The 20,613-nt window shown below is 39.4% G+C and overlaps 1 protein-coding gene across 1 annotated transcript; it reads right to left on the reverse strand.

The window, feature by feature from the left end:
- Window positions 1-15,284: 15,284 nt before the first annotated feature.
- Window positions 15,285-19,763, reverse strand: LOC122040978 (glyceraldehyde-3-phosphate dehydrogenase 2, cytosolic-like). The gene is made up of 12 exons (XM_042600475.1): window positions 19,645-19,763; window positions 19,516-19,539; window positions 19,318-19,418; window positions 19,013-19,128; window positions 18,811-18,910; window positions 17,887-18,033; window positions 17,749-17,809; window positions 17,569-17,666; window positions 16,078-16,220; window positions 15,778-15,861; window positions 15,579-15,668; window positions 15,285-15,495 (listed from the first exon to the last, which is right to left on the reverse strand). The coding sequence occupies exons 1-12, from the start codon at window positions 19,646-19,648 to the stop codon at window positions 15,450-15,452; spliced, it is 1,014 nt and encodes a 337-aa protein (XP_042456409.1). The 5' UTR covers window positions 19,649-19,763; the 3' UTR covers window positions 15,285-15,449.
- Between the last annotated feature and the right edge of the window lie 850 nt (window positions 19,764-20,613).

Raw genomic sequence — 20,613 nt, forward strand, 5'->3', positions numbered from 1 at the left:
CAAATAAAGATTTTTTAAATGAATTCATCAATCACATGGAGAGTGAGTTTGAAATGAGTTTAGTTGGCGAGTTGACATTTTTCCTAGGGTTACAAATTAAGCAAACAAAAGAGTGCATTTACATTCATCAATCTAAATATGTCAAAGAGCTATTTAAGAAATTTGGAATGGAAAATGCAAAGGAAATATCTACTCCCATGGCCACTAGTACTAGATTGGATAAAGACATTGAGGGGAAAGAAGTTGACTCCAAGGTGTATCGTAGTGTTATAGGAAGTCTTCTCTATCTCACGGTTAGTAGACCCGATATACTTTTTGTCGTAGGTATATGTGCAAGGTATCAATCTTGTGCCAAGGAATCACATTTGAGTGTCGTTAAGCGAATTCTCCGATATCTTAAGGGAACTCAAAATGTTGGCCTTTGGTATTCTAGAACCAAAACTTTTGACCTAGTGAGCTATACCGATTCCGATTATGCTGGATGTAAATTGGATCACAAAAGTACTAGTGATAGTTATCAATTTCTAGGATCCTCCCTAGTAAGTTGGTCAAGTAGAAAACAACATTGTGTAGCTCTCTCCACAACCGAAGCGGAATATATTGCCATGGGAGAGTGTGTATCACAATTATTGTGGATGACTCATACTCTAGAGGACTATAAACTTACCTACAACAATGTTCAAGTTCTTTGTGATAATGTGAGTACCATCAACTTGACCAAAAATCCCGTCCATCATTCAAGAACGAAACACATAGAAGTTAAACATCATTTTATCCGTGATCATGTAACTCGAGGTGACATCATTTTAAATTATGTTGAGTCAAAATCTAACTTAGCCGATATCTTCACTAAACCTCTTCCCGAAGTTGAATTTAGTTTTCTTAGAAAGGAATTGGGAATGTGTTGTATTGATTAAATCACATCCTCCATGATCACCTCATAGGTAAAGCTCTTTAAGTTTTCCTCATCTTAGTTTTGCCTCTCACAAAAACATAGGATTGTCCTCTTGATATGATTTAGATGGGGGTGAGAGGTTAGGGGCATTTCTCTTGGTCATAATGTTTGTTATGATGTATTATTTTGGTCAAGACAAGTGGTTTTCATATGAAATATTCATTTGTCCAATCATAGGGAAAGCTAGTGTACAATCCATGTGCATTTAGCCAAAGATTATGATTGGAAATTTCTATTTTGAAATACATATCAAACTCATTTTTGAAAAATCCTATTCAAGGATGTGTTTGGATAAGCGTTACTCGTGTGTTGTTAAATATGAACTTATAAAAATCATTGGCGATTTAGATAAGTCCCAATTAGGTGTCAATCCTCGGCCACAGACATAAGTTTCGTCAATATTTATTTTTCCCTGATCATAATCAACGTTTGTAGTGCTCACCTATCATTTCACAATTTTTGCCCTAGTGTAAAATTGTTCGTGCATTTCTCAAATTCACTCTGAATGTATTCAGATCTGCAGCAGAACTCCCAATCGATTGGTCAATCGATTGGGACGCTGTTGTTTCTCCCACAGAACGTCGCTGAATCGATCACTGGATCGATTCAGCATGTATCAATCGATCGGCCAATCGATCGGCTCGATCCATTGGTTTCCTTCCAATCGATCGGCTCGATCGATTCACTTGTTCTCTGGATCGCACAGAATCTTCGTGAATCGATCGATCAATCGATCCACTTGATCTCAATCGATCGAGCGATCGATCGGGAAGTTCAAAATTTGACTTAAAAGACCCTATTGACCTAGGTCTCCTCACACTTCAACTTTTCCCTCTCTCGACTCAGCCCGTGCCCTAAGGCGATTCCTCCGGCGACACACCCACCCTCTTAGGCCATCAACTCCAACGGTTTTCTCTAGCACCGAGTGCCATTTTTCCTCTCCCATTTCCGCTCTTCTCCTCTCAGCGAACAAGGCTCACGGTCCTTGGCTCCCTTGTGTCCTCGTCGCAGACCTCACGATGCGGATTCAAAACCCTAGGTAAATCCTTCACTGCTTCTTTCCTTTTTCTCTCTAATCTTTGCCTTTATGATCTAAATATGGCTAATCTTCCTGTGTTTTTTTGGTGCATCTCATTCTTGCATCATGTGCACGGCATCACCTTCGTTGCATATTGTTGCATTGTGTTGTTTCTATTCTTGTGCATTTTCTTTCCATCCTCATCCTTTAGGAAGAAACAGAAGGTTGGAGAGTCCGGTGAGGGTTCCTCCCGTCCTCAGCCTCCTACTGATCAGCATTTTCCAAATGCTGCCTTGCAACAAGCCTTTAACCGAAACACTTTCAAGTTGATTCCCCCACGTTCCATTGATCGCAAATTCTATCACGACTCCTGCTTTGAAGTGTTTTCTTTAATAGAGCATTATCACCTTTCCTCCGTTGTATATTGTGAATGCAGTGTCAATCCCGGGCTTGTCTTCGAATTCTATAACAACTTGCATACCTCGGATGGCGTTCTTTATCGCACTCGTGTTACCAAGCGCAACTTGGATTTTTATTATCAGATTCTTCAGGAGTTTTTAGGGTGTCGGCCGTCGACGGATGATTTCGTATTTTATCCTACCCTGCCAGAGCTCTTGCCTCCGCCATTCGAGCATATCACCATTGATTCCATGCATCATGCTCTTTTTGGTCGTCCCCGTCCAGATGGTCCACTTGCGCATATCACCACTTTCTCATCTCTTGAATTATCTGCACTGGACAATGCCCTATTCAAAGTCATTATTAATTGTCTTCTGCCTATCGTCTCTCGTGCTTTGGCCCTCCTCCGACCCTCTCACATGTTCTTACTGTTCGCCATACGGCAACGCCTTGATGTAAACATTGCCTTGAACATCTTTCACTGCATCATTCATTTCACTTAGCCTGTGTAGCAGACAGTTCATATGCCTTTTGGCAACATCATTACCGATTGGTTAGAGTCCATGCATGTAAATGTCTCCCGAGGGAAGCTACAACATATGACAGCTTCGTATTCCTGCATCTCTGCACGATCTTTCACAAGGACCGGTATTGAGGCTAGGCCGGATGGCGTCAGATGGATTGACCGATGTGCTCTTGGTGAGGGACCACGAGCTCGACCTCGGGGGGCAGGACAGGCGCCGGCTCCAGAGGCTGTTGATCCTCCGGCGGATGTTGAGGCACCTGCTTCTCCAGATCCTGCTGTGGCTGCTCAGATTCAGATGCTTGAGGAGACTGTGGACACTCGCCTTGAGGAGTTGTCCATGGCTGTTGCTGAGATGCGCACTGAGATTGCCACTCTGCGGACAAGTGTTGAGTCTTTGACTGAGCTGGTGCGCTCTTGGATATCAGGCCGCTCTCCTCAGCCCCCTCCTCCGGCAGAGGATGTGCCTCCTGGTCCTGCTGATTCTTCCAGGAGTCATGTTGCTCTTGCTGATGCTGCTGCTCCTTCTGATTCTTCTGAGGGCACCATGATTGAGTTTTATGTTCCCCTATGATTTTTGGTTTCCACTTTTTGTATGTTTTTGTTGTTTGCCTCTTAGACTCTAGTGTGCCTTTTTGGTACTCTTTTGAGTGTGTATCTATGTTATGACTTGTCGGTTGGACATTTGTGTTATGACACTACTTGTTTTAGTCTATGGTATGCATGATTCCTCTATGTTGCTTTGGTTGAGGAGGAGTATCCCTCCAGTATATTGTCCTTGCTTCATGCACCCATTAAGGGGGAGTGGTTCTAGTTGCTTTTTAATATTTGGCAAAGGAGGAGATATATGTTGAAGTTTATGCTTAATTTAATTAAAAATTTAAAAATGAAATTCAAGCTTACTGCTTATGTTCATGATTACTGCTTATGCTTAATTCAGATGAATTTCATGTGTGGTTGAAGTTACTAGTTACCATTCCATTATTATTATGGTGTGCTGAAAATTAGCCTAAACTTAAATAGATTGTCAAACATCAAAAAGGGAGAGATTGTTGGTGCAATCATGCCCTGGAAGTTTCAATGTGTTGATAATTGTTTAAGTTTAGGTTAATACGTTGGATCTAACATGCATTGTGAGTTTGCAGGAGAAGTCCTTACAGATCGGAAGACCGGATGTAAGGCAAGAGAAGTCCAAGAAAGTCGAGGACTGGATGCTTGGCAGAAAAAGTCCTTGCAGGTCAGAAGACCGGATGCAAGGCAAGAGAAGTCCAAGAAGGTCGAGGACCGGATTCTTGGCAAGAGAATCTCCTGCAGGTCAGAAGGTTGGGTGTGTGTTGACTCACTTATTAGAAATCGATTGGTAAATCGATTTAGACACGGTTGTGAGGCAGAATGCCTCTAAATCGATCGGTCGATCGATCGGGAAGTTTCTGCGCGAAGCACAGAATGCTTCTGGATCGATCAGCCGATCGATTGGTGTAAACCAATCGATCGGGCGATCGATTCATGAAGCTTCTGTGCGAAGCACAGAATCCTCCTGAATCAATCAGCCGATCGATTGAACTTACTCAATCGATCGACCGATCGATTCACAGAGCATTGCGATTCTACAATTCCACAAACGTGTGTCTAAATCGATTTAAGCACTGCCCCAATCAATTGAAGATCAAACGAACTAATCTACACCGTTGATCTTAACGTGATGGCTTCCAATGGATACTTGTGAATCGATTGGAATATAAACTCAATCGATTCACGACGGCGTCGATGTGAGAAACGACTAATTTTCACGACGTTTAAAAAGCTGGAAGAAAGAGGAACAACTTTATCCGAGAAAAATACACTGTTCTATTGCCCTTGTGTGATCAATCTCTGAAGTGCTCAAGACCTCTCAAGGGTTTGAATCTCAAGCTCTCCATCTCGCCACGTTTTCAAGTCTCACGTTGCAAGGAAGAAGGACTTCAAGTTTGTAATCCCTCTTTTATTCTTTATTGTAGTGGGTGTGATCTTTTTACTTTGGAGAGGGAGAGTTGTAAGTCTTGTAAGGTTTCTCCACCTTCGATGTTATTCCGAGAAGGAGAAGTTTGATAGTGGAGGGGTGACGGTGGTGTGGATCCTTGGACTAGTCACCTCCTTGAGGAGGTGGATACCAAGTAAATACAAGAGTTAGCATTGATTCCCAATTTCCGCTGCTCAAAATCAAGTCGATAAACAAAACGAAGTGAGTCATTCACCCCCCCCCCCCCCCTCTAGCTCAACCGATCCTAACATTGCGCTCCCCCACTTATGATTTGGGGTAGGAGGATAGGTGTACTCCGACAGCATCCCGTCCACTCGGTCACTCATCAGGAGCAGTGACGGCAGAGTGCACGGTTGTCATAGCCCTACCCACTCGGTCTCACCATCGTGTGTGAGATGGCTGACTGGCGTCAGGGGTGACCAGGACACGTCATTGGCATCATATGCATGATGCATTTATTGTTTGTGTTTGTTACACTTTATTTGCTGCATATTGGATGGATGCATATGATTAACATGCATACAGGGATATGTATTTTCGGTCTAACGACCTTGTTATCCTGATAGGAGGTCCTGGTGAGTACAGTTTCTCCCTTATCTTCAATTGTGCATTGTTTCATTACTTCTGGAGACTGTACACATATTTATTACTGTTGGTTATTATTTACTATACATGTCAACTAGGTATCCGCTGAGTGTTGGACTCACCCCCCGTTATTACCATTTCAGGTTGAGGCTATCCGGAGGAGTTCTAGTCGCTAGTTTCCCCTCCAGGTTGCGAGGATTCTCGTTTTGGATCTTCTCCTTGGTCTTCTTATTATGTTATCGTCTACGTTTTCAGACTTGTACCTTTTGGCACTTGGATCTTATATAATCCCTGATCATCGATGGGTTTTCGTTTGGATGTATGCTGGTGATTTGAGTTTTATGGGTGTAGTTGAGTAGGATATTTGAAATGATTTCTTTATCGTTGCTTTAGTTTGGTTATTATTATTAAACTACGTAGGTGCTTGCTTATTTTCTTTATTGTATTGTTCTGGTCGTGTTGACCGAGGTATATGTGGCCCTGCGGGCATTGTAGGAAGTTTCATATTGTCACCCGTACAGGGGAAATGCTGCCGAAATTTCTTCTGGCAGGGACTACCTGGGGCATGATATCATCGGTCAACTCATGACCAGCAATTTTAAGCTCCTGAATCATATTCGACATCTCCCTGAGGTGTTGCACTATTGAAATATTTGGACGCTTAATGTAGCTATCAAACTTAATCGTTAACTGTCAAAGTTTGCTCAGACTTCCTCCACTGTATTTCTCCTTAAGGGTTACTCAGACTGCTTGAGTCGTAAGATACGACTGATATTCAAAAACTAGGTCATCCACCATTGAACTAATCAATATTCCCTTAGCAGTGGAGTCCTTCTTCTTCCACGCCTTATATGCATTAAGATCTCATCTGTTCTGTGTAGTGGGATCTATAGGTCTTCCATAACCTGTTTTATAGCCTCAAGAACTTCTTTTTCCTCAAGAACATATTATATCTTGAGTTGCCAGATTTTGTAGTTATCCTAATATAATTTCTCTCTATTATTGAGTTTAGTTATGATGTTTTTATTTGTCATGATCTAACATAAATAAACATATTATTTAGTGTTCAGTGCAATTCATATGCATGCAATTTATTATTGACTCAATATTAACTTGAGTTGGTTTACAAAATCAAGTGATAACTACGTTTCCACTCATCATTTGTATGGTCCAATCAAATCAATATTGATGATCAATACTATTACATACATCCCAACTGATCCGGTAGTAAGAGTGGGCCCCCCCTTTCTTGCAAAGTCAACGCCAAGGGGAAGTCACCGGAACAGCCGCCCACCCAGAGGAGAGTGTGGTCCGACCGGACGGACGGCCGTAGACGGTCGGTCCGATTGGACTACCGGTCGGCCGATGGAATCGAGTACCCGGAGAGGTCCGGCCGGCTCGCACTTATAGTTGGGAGGCACCCTGTCAAATCGGGGTTCCGACGCTCAGTTAAAAAGGTCATGGACCGAGCTGACCTTTTGACCGACCGCAGTCATAAAGCACCCCTGTTTGTTAGTCTCCACAAAGCACAAGTAAACCACTGCGGATGTCCGGTCGGATGTTTAGGTATCTGTCCACTCGGACTACAAGTTTGGAGCAAAGGAAAAGGCCAGAGGATTTCTTTCTTTAACAACCTGTAGGTTTCACGTGTGTGCCATGCTCCAAATCTTGTGACAGGGGATTCTGTTGTCCCATCGAGGGCATGCTTTGACTGTAGCGATATGGGTCAGGTAAACTTTCTGACAGCCGCGTACCTAGGAAAGGACAGGTAAGCTTTCTGACAGCCGCATACCTAGGATAGGACAGAGGACACTTATGCACCTTGGTACGCGTGCCCAAACCTTTCACAGCTCTATATAAAGAACCTCAGGTTTCATCGACGAGGGATTCGGGGTACGTACTCTGAGACTTTGGGAGCCACCTTGTTCATCGTAATTTACCTGACTTGAGCGTCGGAGGGTCGTCGCCGGGAACCCCCTTCCCGGCCCGACTTCTGTGCAGGTTAGCCGGAGCATCGCGCCACCAGTCGGAGATCTACATCAGCGAACCAGGGAGCGCCACGTGCCCAGCGTCTGTTGATTTCTGGTTCGAACAGGATCACCAACAAATGAACTAATCATCGTTCTATCATGATTTCTTTAATTAAATGAACTAATCATTTAATAAAATGAACTAATCATTTAATAAAATGAACTAATCATTGTTCATGTATCATGTAGAATAAACATATGAATGAATATATCATTCATATAAACATGTCGCATATTGTTAACATATAACAAACGGACGTGAACTAAATGGACTAATATTGTTCATACATAATAACAGTAACAATAATAGAACTCTTACAAATTAGATAGGCTGACACCACTTTCATTAGGATAGACACTAGTGCAGTGGCCAATATAATCCCCTTCAACTTGGACTCATTTGAGGCAATCTCAGATAGACCAACTTCAATATTTTAATTTGATCTATCATCGAAACTTCTTCAGAATCCTCTTTAGATTCTTCAGGATCCTTCTCTGGACCTTTTTCAAATTCTCAGGATCTTCCTCTAGGAACTCATGGTGAAGTAGCTCCACACACAACTATGCATATAAGGTTCTCCCTTCAGAGAGCCTCCATATCTGATGTGCTACCACCTTAGGATTCTCCAGCGGTGAACGAATCAACGCCCAAATCCTGTAATTATCCAGGATTGGAAACTCTTCTTATTCGAGTTTCCAGGACTGGTAATCATCCATGCCATCTTTAAATTGAAATTAAATAAGTTAGTACAAAACCAACTTAATTTAATTTATATAGGCATAGAACCAACATTATTAATGAAGAAAAACAAATCTTCTTGATTTTCAGGAGTCTAAATAGACTGATCCATTTGATCAGTTGATTGGGAATCCAGATCCTGAGCTTTGTCCAATGTTCTCATTAGAACTAATCTAACTAGACTAGGATTTCTTACCTATGTTCTGTTAATTTAAACTTATTTAAGTTAATTTCAGACTTATTGATCAAACTCAGGTCAATTTGATCAAACCAATGTCTATTGAATTAAGTCTGACTCATTAGAACAAATCTAATTTTTTTGATCAAATCTGACACAATAAAATTAATCTGGTCATATTTGATCATCCCAACTTACGTAATTAAAAATCACCCCAATTAATTCAATAATAAATTGAACTGGTTAAACCAACAAATGATTTGAACTAGATCTAGGTATCATTGAATCAAACTGATATGCTTAAATCAACTAATGATTTAAAAATAGATCTGGGTTTGATTAGATAAGTTGGCCTAGTTTAATTTTTTAATTAATTAAACCCTAAATTTAATCAAATATGTATTTATTAATTAATAATACATTTCTATATACATTTAATTAATAAATATATTTAATTAAATTGTAATCTTTACGTGTTTTGAGCAGAATTTGATCTTTTCTTTTCTTTTTTAATAAAATCAAAATTTTCTCAACACACAACAATATTTTGACCGTGCTTTAATCGATTACACCAATCGACTACACAATTTTACTATACTTCATCAGTTTAATCGATTACACAAATTTCAAGTTAATTAAGATACATTTTAATCGATTCGTTTAATCGATTAAACTTCTTATTCTCTTCTCTGTCGCAATCGCGACACTCACTTCTTCTGCCGCGACGAACGTGATTGTCGTTGTCTTCGATTGTCAACCTCCCGACGTGGTCGCTGGCACATTCCGACCACGGAAGCCAATAGCTAGCAACCTCTTGGGGCTCGACAACTGTTGGACCCCGTGGTAGTTTTGATGTGATCAACCAAGTTGGTTAGGTCCTGCTGTGTTTGATCCCTGTGTCTGAGTGTGCAGGAGCTTAGGAACACAGGAAGTCGAGCGGAAGACGCAGCTAACGAGAAGGACGGCACGGGAAGGGAGCCGACGGGCTCGGTGCGTCCGAAGGACGAGAGAGCTGCGGAAGAGTACTCCGGTGGGCGTGAAGAGCGTGCGCGGCATTCGAGGGCCGTTAAGTCGGGACGGAAGGCTGCTCGAGGAAGGCCGGAAATTGGGTTCGGGTGAGCCATATTTCGGTTGGCCGAAATCACGCAAACAAACGGAGCTTCGGAAGATAAAGTGAAGAAGAAAAGGAGTCAAAAGAGGCTGGAAGTTACTGTAGCAGAAATTACTATAGCAGAAATTACTGTAGCAGAAATTACTGTAGCAGGAACCTTGAAGGCACCTTAAACACATTGAAGGAGCCTTAAACACATTGAAGGCACATTAAATGGATTGTTTAAGGCGCCTTGAGCAGGCCAGTTTGACCGTTTGCACTGCGGATAAAGTTTTATCCGCAGATCGAGTTGGAGGCGCCTTGAACCCTGTTGGAGGCGCCTTGGACTCTCGGGATAAGATTTCCAGGGCCTATACAAAGGCCCCTGGAGCTAGGAATTCAATAACAACTCAAGCAATCAACTGTGTAGTGTTTCCTAGCAATAGTTCTGAGCTTCCAAAGTGTAAAAGGCTTCTCCGCCTTCAGAGAAGGAGAATTTTTCTACTGCGCTTTTTCTACTGCCCTAGATTAACAACCTTCTTGGTTGTAACCAGGTTAAAATCCTGATCTTCTCTGTATTTCTTTATTTAGTTTTTATTGCTTTATTAATTTATCACTATTGCACTAATTGAGTTGAAAGTACGAGGAGGGTATAGTTTAATTTTTGTTTTCAGCAATTCACCCCCCTCTTGTCGGCCTCCGCTGCACCAACAGGTAGATCGCAACCCAATCGCGATCTTGCTTGACGACGGCGTCAGAGAGATTTTCATTTCGACGAAGAGAAGTGATTCATGCTTAGGCATCGCTCTGATACTATTGTTGATAGTTCTAAAGTATGAAAAAACACTAAACACTTATAGCGATCTCCCGCAGATTTGCAATCGACGCCGACAAGACTTGCTAACGAAAAAACGATCACAGAATTGGAAAGCTCTTAATGGCTCACAAACCAAATCCCTCTTGCGAGATTGGACAAACCAATCTTGAATGTTCTTCTTTGTCCATTTACAATCTTGTTCACATGGTCGAACCTTGCACAGAGACCTTTTCAATATGGGACGAACCCTTTCTTGAACCTCGCATACAGCAAACCCCCTCACACACAACAAGCTCCCTCTTCCTTTTTCTCTTGTGTTCCTCATCCCGTTAGATTGCTTGGACGACCTTATATAGGTGTACAAAGTCTCTTCCCCTTCCTTCATTTATGGAGGAAGGTGATTGGATTGGAAGAGGAAGAGGAAGGGGCACCTTCTCATCTTCCTAACTCCAACACTCCTCCCATTTTTTTGTGTCAAAACTCTCTCATAGCTTACATGTATGATATGTCCAGGAGTTACCTTGCTAAATTTCTAGTCCATTAGGATTTCGATTCTTGCCAAGTGTCTAGTTCAGTTGTCTGTTGATCCATTGGGATTTTCATTATCTAGTATTTGATCACCTGATCTACTATGATTTTTCTACTATTTGGTATCTAGTCATCTAACTTTTCAAGTTTTCCACTCCTGGTCATCTGATCCATTAGGATTTTTTTTTTTACTAAGTATTTGATCACTTGATCTATCAAAATTTTTTTTTTTTGTCAAATTTTCTGCACCTACATACTTAACACACACATCATATCACGTATTACATTCTTACTTTAAGCTTCCTTGTCATACATCAAAATATATATTTAATGTGATGTTCTATGTACCACACTGCTCACACACTGCTCACCCATATCTCGTAGAATATCCAACAAAATATATATTTAATGTGATGTTCTATGTACCACACTGCTCACCCATATCTCCTAGAATATCCAACAGAAGAAAGACACTCTCTAAGTACATTGGATCTATCATACACATCTGGGTCGAGCTGACCTTTGGGCATGGCAGGTGAAGGCTTCTAACTCTTCCCTTGTCAAGCGTCTACTGCAAGCTCGGAACACCATATTTCAGATCAGGCATAGTGAAGCAGGCTATTTCCTTGTCTGATGTCACTAAGATGAAGTATTGATTATGTCATGTATGATGTACCACCCAAACATATGCAGTTAGATGCATGACATCCTAACCAGTTGTATATTTCTCGTAATGCACCAATACAATTTACTTATAAAAAAAACAAAACAAGAGTGAACATAAACGAAGAACATATAGACCCAGATGAGATGAGGATGTAGAAAGATGTTAAAACAACATTTAATCCCTCGACAAGGAAAGGAAAGTACGAGCTTATAATATCTCGACACAAGAAACCACTAGCCCTCCAAATGCAAAACAAGAAAGGTGAACATCAATCCACTCAACTAAGAAATTAGATAATCAGTGATTACCGAAGAGGCAACCTTTATTCTTTCGCGTGACGTGAATTCATAGAAGGTCCGATAGTGCGTAGCAAGTGCTCGGGCTTCTCGTATACTTCAAAGAAGAAATTCGTAGACAGAAAAGTGGGAAGGGGACTGGCTTCTGATCTCTGGGAAAGGAGACCAGTCGACAACCTCAGATAGAGGAAGCCGAGCCTAACTAAACTAAGGTATTTGCCTAACTAAGTCGAGTGTCGGGTAAGCTAGGAAATGCCTAACTAAGCTATGTTCGCGAGGGACTTTAAAGGGAGGAAATGCTAACCTTTCAGGTGAGCTTCTTTGAAGCGAAGGGCTAGAATCAAAGAGGAGAGAGGTGACCATTAGAGTAGGTAGGATTCCCAATTCCAATAGTTGTGGGATCCTTTTTAATCAGTGAATGACCACCTAAAGGCATCCGTAGTCGTAAATTTTTTATAAAGATTTATACTTCATCACATCATCGTTATATAAGTAGTTAAAAATCTCACTCTTTTTAAAACATCTCTTCATTATTAGAAACGTCTCCAATAATTTTTTTTACTGCCCTGTCAATTTATTTATTTTTATTTACATTTTTTACTTATCTTTATTTATAATTTCATGTACTATATAATATTAATCAATGTTTAAATTTAATAGCTATAATTATATTAATATTTTAAATTTTATACATTTACTTATATAATAATAATAATAATAATTCAATATAAATAAATAAATATTTAATAAAAATATAAATAAACAAAAAATAAATAAATATTAAAAAGGGTGGCGGACCCTTGCTACCTCCTTACCCTCATGCGGCGATCAAGAGGGAGAGCATAAACCTTCTTTGCAGTGTTTTTTTAAATATACTCCTCCAAAAAAAAAAAATGTTACTGGTGCCCTAAACCCACCATCTATTTATAGTGGAGCTCGCAAGTTGTTCGTGGCATTGCACCATGAACTCTCACCTTCATTTCCTCCAACTTAATATATTAATGACTTTGAGTCATTCACTCTTGGTGCAAAATATGGAATATCCATAAGGGTCAAATGAGAATGGTAAAGTGAATTGCCCATGAAGATACTCGACTATATGATGCATAGTATAGTCGTTCATGTCTTTCATATATTTTTATCTAGTATATAATGAATAGATCAATCCTCTAGATCCGAAGACGAGGTTCCTGAATTGCAGTTGATTAGACTGCCCAAGAAAGCTCGCTGTGGAACTTCTATTGATATTACCCGGCTTAGAAATACACTTTAAAGCATCGACAATCCAAGATCTGCAATGAATGCTCATTCGTTAACTCTAAAGTCCGGAAAAATATCATTATTTGCAAATATGTGTAACACATGTCCTCTTTATAATGCATCAACAAGAGCAAACGTAGTCAACCGAATCAGCTTAGCCTTAAGAAGATGGGCAAGAAGAATACTATGAGAGGTGTACCTAGTAATACTACATGGGCTAGTCTTATCTTGCCCTTTGTTCCAGGGTCTCCCTCGGTGCCTTCTCTAATTTGAGACGGTTGATACCAATTCCTCCACATCAGCAGATAAAATAGGCATCTTCATCTCAGATGAGAATTCACACTTTATCAAAGATTCAACGAAAGACTAGACTGCGTCAATAACCAGAATCCCCCATGATTTTGTTTAGAATTTGAATCAGACGACAATCGGATGAGCTGTTACTGGTATTGATGAAGAGACAACTACGATACCCTTATCTTATCGTACATGTCCAAGAGAACGATCCCTCACATGACGCTGACGAACGACCGTCACTGAGCCGGCAGTACTTCGGTACTTGAACCTCTGCACACACTCAAACAAGTACACGGAACGTTAGAGACTAGACGTCAGGGAAAAAGTCTCCGACGCAGACCCTCCGATGCTTAAGTCAAGTACTTTTTCCTCGGAAGTACAGTGTACGAAGGAAAAAAAAATTGTAGAAGACAAATGCAAATGTGCGAGAGAACGTACCTGCTCAAGGGAGAGAACCTCCCTTTATATATGACCGTGCGTACCTCTGGAGCCGGACCGATGTCAGGAAATGTCAAGTATCAGGATATATATCGTGATAGAGGACGCGTGACACCCTCCCATGGACTAGAAGAAGATTCCATTCGCAGATGACCACAAACCATTGGAATATTCCCTAACATACAACAATTATTCTTTAACAGACGGTTATAATTCTCTAACCTTGTTGTTGCATAGCGCCTTTTATCTCGTCCGGGTATGATTATGGGCAGCTCGAGATAATCTGTCAAGTATAACACATAACCCGTCTTGATTAAAAGGACGAGCTGTGGCAAGAGCCTTATCTTCTCTTTTGGATTGCTTGAGTTGACCAAGAGTTAACCTATTGAGAGCACCAGGCTTAGATATGACTGAGCTGAGAAAACCCGACCACTCGAAGCAAGTCAGACATTACCCCGATTGCACATCATGTCTCAAATCTGAGATCCTGATCTATAAACACCCAACTGAAAATCATGCGACTGATGACGTTAGACGGTCCCACTTCTTCTCTCCCTAACTGTTAACTGTCACATTCTCTTGACTGTTGACCGCAACATCCCCTTGACTTCTGACTGTCACATCTCCTTGATTTTTAACTGTTATATCCTCTTAACTTCTGACTACCTAACTTTATCAAATCCCACCGTTGTGCACCGTATCACCCCATATCTCTTAGCGGAGTGAAAACAGCTGGAAATTCAAAAGGCACACGTGGAAAAGAAACCATTTATTGCTACTTAATTTGCAGGAAAACCCAAAACTTGCCTGCTGGAACGGAACTCAAAATGGCCGAAGCGAAGGAATAGAATTCGAAAAAGAACTCATATTTGTGTTATCGCATATGCACTGCAAGAAGAGAGAGTTGTGAGGAAGAGGGGTATGGATGTAGGAAGATATTGAAGCAACAACCATGCGGACGTAGGAAGATATTAAAGCAATGACCAAGTCCCTCAAAGTTGGCAAGGGACAAACGACGAGTGTTTTGCCCGATAACCCAGACCCAAGCACCAATAGCAGTGAAAGACAATGTCAAGGATGGGGCTCACCAAGGCAGTGGAAGCGAATTCAAACCCACTCAGATATCAATCATAGACGCTTATCCCTACCTCAAGATCAATGTGGAGAATGAGAGTTGTCCAGCGACGATGGCTCGAAGAAAACTGAGGAAATACGTTGGTAAAAACTTTAATCCTCAGAGAAACATCAACCTGACATAAGAAACAACAGATTAAAGAACGAAGAAATTATTTAGATGTCAGGAAATATTAACAATTCCCACCACTAGAGATCTCCGAATAGACAACTGCATCATATTATTAGTTCAACTGGCATATAAATAAAATACTTCAAAAAGACGGCAGTAATGAACGTTGCAACCAAATAACAGGAATTTTGACAAAGATTTGCACAAAAACTTAAACTCTTTCAGCTTCATATCCAACCGAGTCATGCCTCTAAGTGAGGGTATTTGGTTTACACACCAAAGTACCTAAATGTTAACAGCCATGTTCTGGAACATTTATTATTCACGACTACCATTACTACTACTAGATGGAGGAACTCTCTCTCACTTAGTTTTAGCCATATGACGGATCAGGTCGATGACACGTGAGCTGCAATAAAAATACATTTACATTACAATCTGAAACTCCAATAGGTACAAACTTTGTACAGCTGAGTGGAGGATGGATTTTACCTGTATCCCCATTCATTGTCATACCAAGAAATCATTTTGACAAAATTTTCGTTCAGAGCAATCCCAGCCTTGGCATCAAAAATGCTTGATCTAAAATTGAACAAATCAAGATGATTTTCAAGTATGTTTCTGGGATTATATCAGAATATAGGGGCATAGGAGAAGCCGAACACTTCATTTTCAGAATGCAATAAAGTACCTGCTATCGCCTATGAAGTCAGTGGAGACCAAATCCTCTTCTACATAACCCAAGATGCCCTTGAGTTTCCCCTCAGATTCTTCCCTGTGTACGATCATGTGAAATTGATGACTAATAGCAAATCCGCAATGAAAATGTGAATGAGAGTATGCATGATAAGCTAAACTTGGTGGGGGAAAGCAGAAAGTAAATAAAAAGTAAATATGGAAAGAACTTTTGAGTGTTAACATGTGGTGAGAACTACATGAACAATCCCAACTGACTGGACAAATAATTACAACTGGAAATAATAAAACTTACTTGATAGCAGTCTTTATCTGGTCATAGGAAGCGTTTTTCTCAAGCCTAACAGTGAGATCGACAACAGAAACATTTACAGTAGGAACACGGAAGGCCATACCAGTCAACTTTCCATTCAGAGCAGGTAGCACTTTACCTACAGCCTGCATATAGAGTATTGAAGAACACATTATATTTCACAAATCAAGCAAAATTTGGAAAACAAAAATCTCCTAGAATTATCTCATTAACATGACAGCCCCTAATGAAGGCAAGCAAATCAGAAAACATAATAATCTCAATAGTTTCACCAACCAAACTAAATATAGCAAATCAAAGATGACAATTACCAAGTAATTTAAAATTCCATCAAATCAAATTCTTTCCTATCTGCATCAAGTAATCATATAAACCAAGAAGTTATTTTTTCAAGGAACAAAATTACTTTTGATTCTGCTAAACAAATGATGTAATAACCCATGTAATTTTATGATACCTTTTGAAAAAACATCAGAAATTTTGGTTTTGCTTGATAAAAGAAAGAACCATGAATGAGTTATCGCTACGTTTACTTGGAAGAACGATTATAGGATGAACTCCCTTCCTCTCACTCTCTCCCTTTTATCTGTTAACCCAAGTAACACGAAGCTGGATAACAGAATTCCTTCCCTGTTTGATAATTGGTTTGTAAAATATGAGTTGGAATAGAATAAGTCCAAATGAAAACAATCATATAATATCCTACTGTTTTTATTTTTCAAAAGGAACATGCCGAAGAACTGATGAAGCAATGGAAAGGAAGAATCTGAAATTGGGACTTCAGAAATTTTGAGTTTGAATTACCTTACTATCGCTGCAATTTACTGCAAAAAATAAAGGTTAAATGACCAAGTCTAAATACTACAACTCTAGCTTCAAACATGATGATATCCAAGCAATTGGGGACCTGAAGAGGACTTAAATCACAAGTTCTCTCAGTAGTAAACAGAATTTCAGAATAAATTATCCTGGCAGCAAACCACCAAGAAGTATTTGGCAATACATAGTTCAAGGTATCAAGACTTAGGAAAAAACCAGAGCCCCTGAAAATAAAGTATATTGAAGGAACAAAACCAATACTAACAGAAATATATGAAACTGTAGTCATGTATAACTTAGGCATACCGCTTGACATTCATGGATATTCTAAGTGAACAGCATATCATGAAACATCTAAAAAACCAACTTTTTAGTAATGTGCCAACAACCAAGTACACAAAATGCACAGGGGCCAAGGCACAGATTCATTAAAATGAATAAAGCCTTTGTGAATGCAAAGGAGATAAGCAGAATACCAAATGACTAATTGTTAAGTGCATTATTTCAGGCACACACAAACAAAATAGACATACATATATAGATGGATATAAATAGATAGACAGAAAGAGTAAATATTGGTATGCTTAAAAGTATGCATATGGAACATGCTCATGGGGCATAAGCAGAACACGTGCATACGCTACAATAAAATACCTTTGCAGCACCAGTGCTACTAGGAATGATGTTAAAGCTTGCAGCTCGTCCACCTCTCCAGTCCTTGCTAGATGGTCCATCCACAGTTTTCTGAGTGGCTGAAGGAAACAAAATAGCTTAAAATCACATGGGAAAGATTATCCAAAAATGATGTGATTTTAAACTTGAAAGACACATTACCAGTGATGGAATGCACAGTCGTCATCAAACCTTCCACAATTCCAAATCTATCATGAATGACCTATCGTATCAAAGAAATCAATCACCTGTCACCAATTTCATCACAAAGCTAAAATGCTCCGTCTCAAGTTTAACAACCTTTGCAAGAGGGGCAAGGCAGTTGGTGGTGCAGCTAGCATTGGAGACAATATTGATGTCAGATGTGTATGTATGCTCATTCACTCCCACCACAAACATAGGTGCATCCTTGCTTGGAGCAGAAATGATGACTTTCTTGGCACCACCCTGGTATTCAGAAAAATAAGGATTCTTATCCTTGTCCTCCAATGTCATTTATATATGTCATCAACAGCAATAATGTCTAAACAACCTTCCAATATACCATAGGCTTGAATTTTATCAAAATCATCCAGCTGTCTTATAAAAATAATGAGACATTGAACAAGATTATTACTATGGACAGCAACATGCAGAATATCATTACAGGCAAAAAAAAATTCTATGCAGCTAACAAATATGAAGTCAATATTTAGATTTGTCACCTTCGAAAAGACAAAATCAACAACACCTTCATATGCTAGCACCAACATATGAACTTGTGCTTCAAACTGCTTCACAAAATCAGATTTTTCGACACGTACCTTCTTATGTCATAAATTTTTTGAGTCAATGCAATTCATATATTTTCATTCACAGTTTTAAGGAACTTCGAGGCCAGTGAATCCACATGTAATGGTCAGGAGATTTGGGTCTCTAATCCGACCATGACTCAAGAATCAATAGGAACAAAAATGTGAAATGGTGGGAAGCAAAAAATTCTAGAATAAAGTTCCTAAAATTGAATGTATATTAGTTGCAAGAAGTATGTATTTTTGTAACTAAAGTGACCAACCTGATCACTAATTACGTTAAATCCACATGCACAAGCATCAGACACAAACAACATAAAACTAGTCCGTAACATTAATCTCATTCCTTGATTTGCAAAACTAGATTCCTCTTCATCAATGCAAGAAGATCCAGTGGAGAAATGCAACCTGCGATGCAGTAATTCTCACCTACCTTTAAGTGAGCAGCAGCCTTGTCCTTGTCCGTGAAGACACCAGTCGACTCCACAACGAACTCAGCTCCAGTCTCGGCCCAAGGAATCTCCTCAGGGTTTCTAAACACAAACCACAATCTCTGTAAACAACTTTCACCAAAATTGAAACATGGAAAGCAGCTTCTTCTATCAGTATGACACAGATAACATGAGTTTAAAGACCTGATGCCAAAGACAGTAACTTCTTCCTCTCCAAAAAGAAGGGTCTTGGAATCCTTCACTTTTATCTCATGATGCTTCCATTGTCCATGCACGGTATCATATTTAAACATGTATGTCTACAATTCATTAGCCACGGTATAGTGTCAGATTCAAGATTCAAGGGAAAACTAATCATATAGTTAATCATAAAGTAGCAACAATAGGGCACGAACCCACTCTGCACGAATGCTTAAAAAAATATCAAATCAAGCCACCAAAACCGAAACCAAAGAACTAAACTAATACGCACACTACAAGCAGAGTACCATGTAGTCTGTTGTGATGAACGGATCATTGACGGCGACGAGCTCCACATCATCGCTCTGAAGCGCGACTCTAGCGACCAACCTCCCAATTCTTCCGAAACCTAAAAGGTGGTACCAAAACAAAAGTAAAGGCCAGCGGAACCGCGATCGAGGTCTTGACTCACAGGAAATCATACAGAAACTAAGGAGGAGGCCTACCGTTGATGCCGATCTTGATCTTAGCTGCAACAAAAACCACCAAACGAAAACAAAAGAGGAAACCAGGAGTCAAAATCGAGATCACAGAAACATAAAAGAGATGAAGAGCAAAGGGGATCGAAGGCGTACCCATGGCAGCGAAACGAAAAGGGCTTGTGAAAGGGCACGAGACGGCAGCGTCAGCGAGGGAGCTATGCGTCCGCCCATTAGAAGGAGTCCACTACCGAAAAGAAGGTTCTGGACCATTCTAACGGTCACACTGTAACTAAAAGTGAACCGTCTACGTGTTTGTATGTAATTGGTTGCAGCCATCGAAGTCGACCGACGTGGATAGCTCACGAGATACACACGGGAGCAAAAGCGTGGTATGTTATAAAGATACGGTACTGTTTAAGTAAATAAAAAAATGTATAAAATAAATTAGGTATTTTAAAATTGTACAAACTGCTTGCGTTTTGCTGGGTGACAAATGTTACTGCATGCACTTCATCAAATAGAAAGTTGTTAGGAAAGCGACAAACGCTTTGAATAAGCGAAGACAATTACTTTTTATAAATAGGGTAACAAAATTAAAGAAATATTTTTTTATTGAAATCGTTAAAAAAAAATATATTAATTTTTTATTTATTATAAAAAACAAAATCCTATTTACATTTTTTTCCCGAAACTATTTATATTATATTAAAGCAATGATTAAGTTCCCTCAATGAAGCTAAAGGTTGCATAGGCGAAATTCTTTTTCCGAATTTGATATAAAATTTGATATCAGGAAAATATGAAAGAACTATGGTATCTTACATCTGACTTTGAATATTTAATTAAATAATATATATAAGAAAAAAATTTAAAACTTATTAACTATTTTTTTTATGCTAAAAATAGATTATTGAGATGTTTAATTTATTTTGTATTATATTTTTTTTAACTGGTCCGTCTAAAAATAAATATAAATTGTCTTGTCTAAAAATAAATATAAAATGTTTCATTTATTTAGTACTATCATTTTTTTTTTTAATATGATGTTAATTTTAATATATTTTTATTAAATAATAATAGTTGGATAGAAAAAAATATATTAATATAGAAGATATCAAATTC

This window comes from Zingiber officinale, chromosome 2A (genome assembly GCF_018446385.1).
Source record: "Zingiber officinale cultivar Zhangliang chromosome 2A, Zo_v1.1, whole genome shotgun sequence".
NCBI classification, from domain to species: domain Eukaryota; kingdom Viridiplantae; phylum Streptophyta; class Magnoliopsida; order Zingiberales; family Zingiberaceae; genus Zingiber; species Zingiber officinale.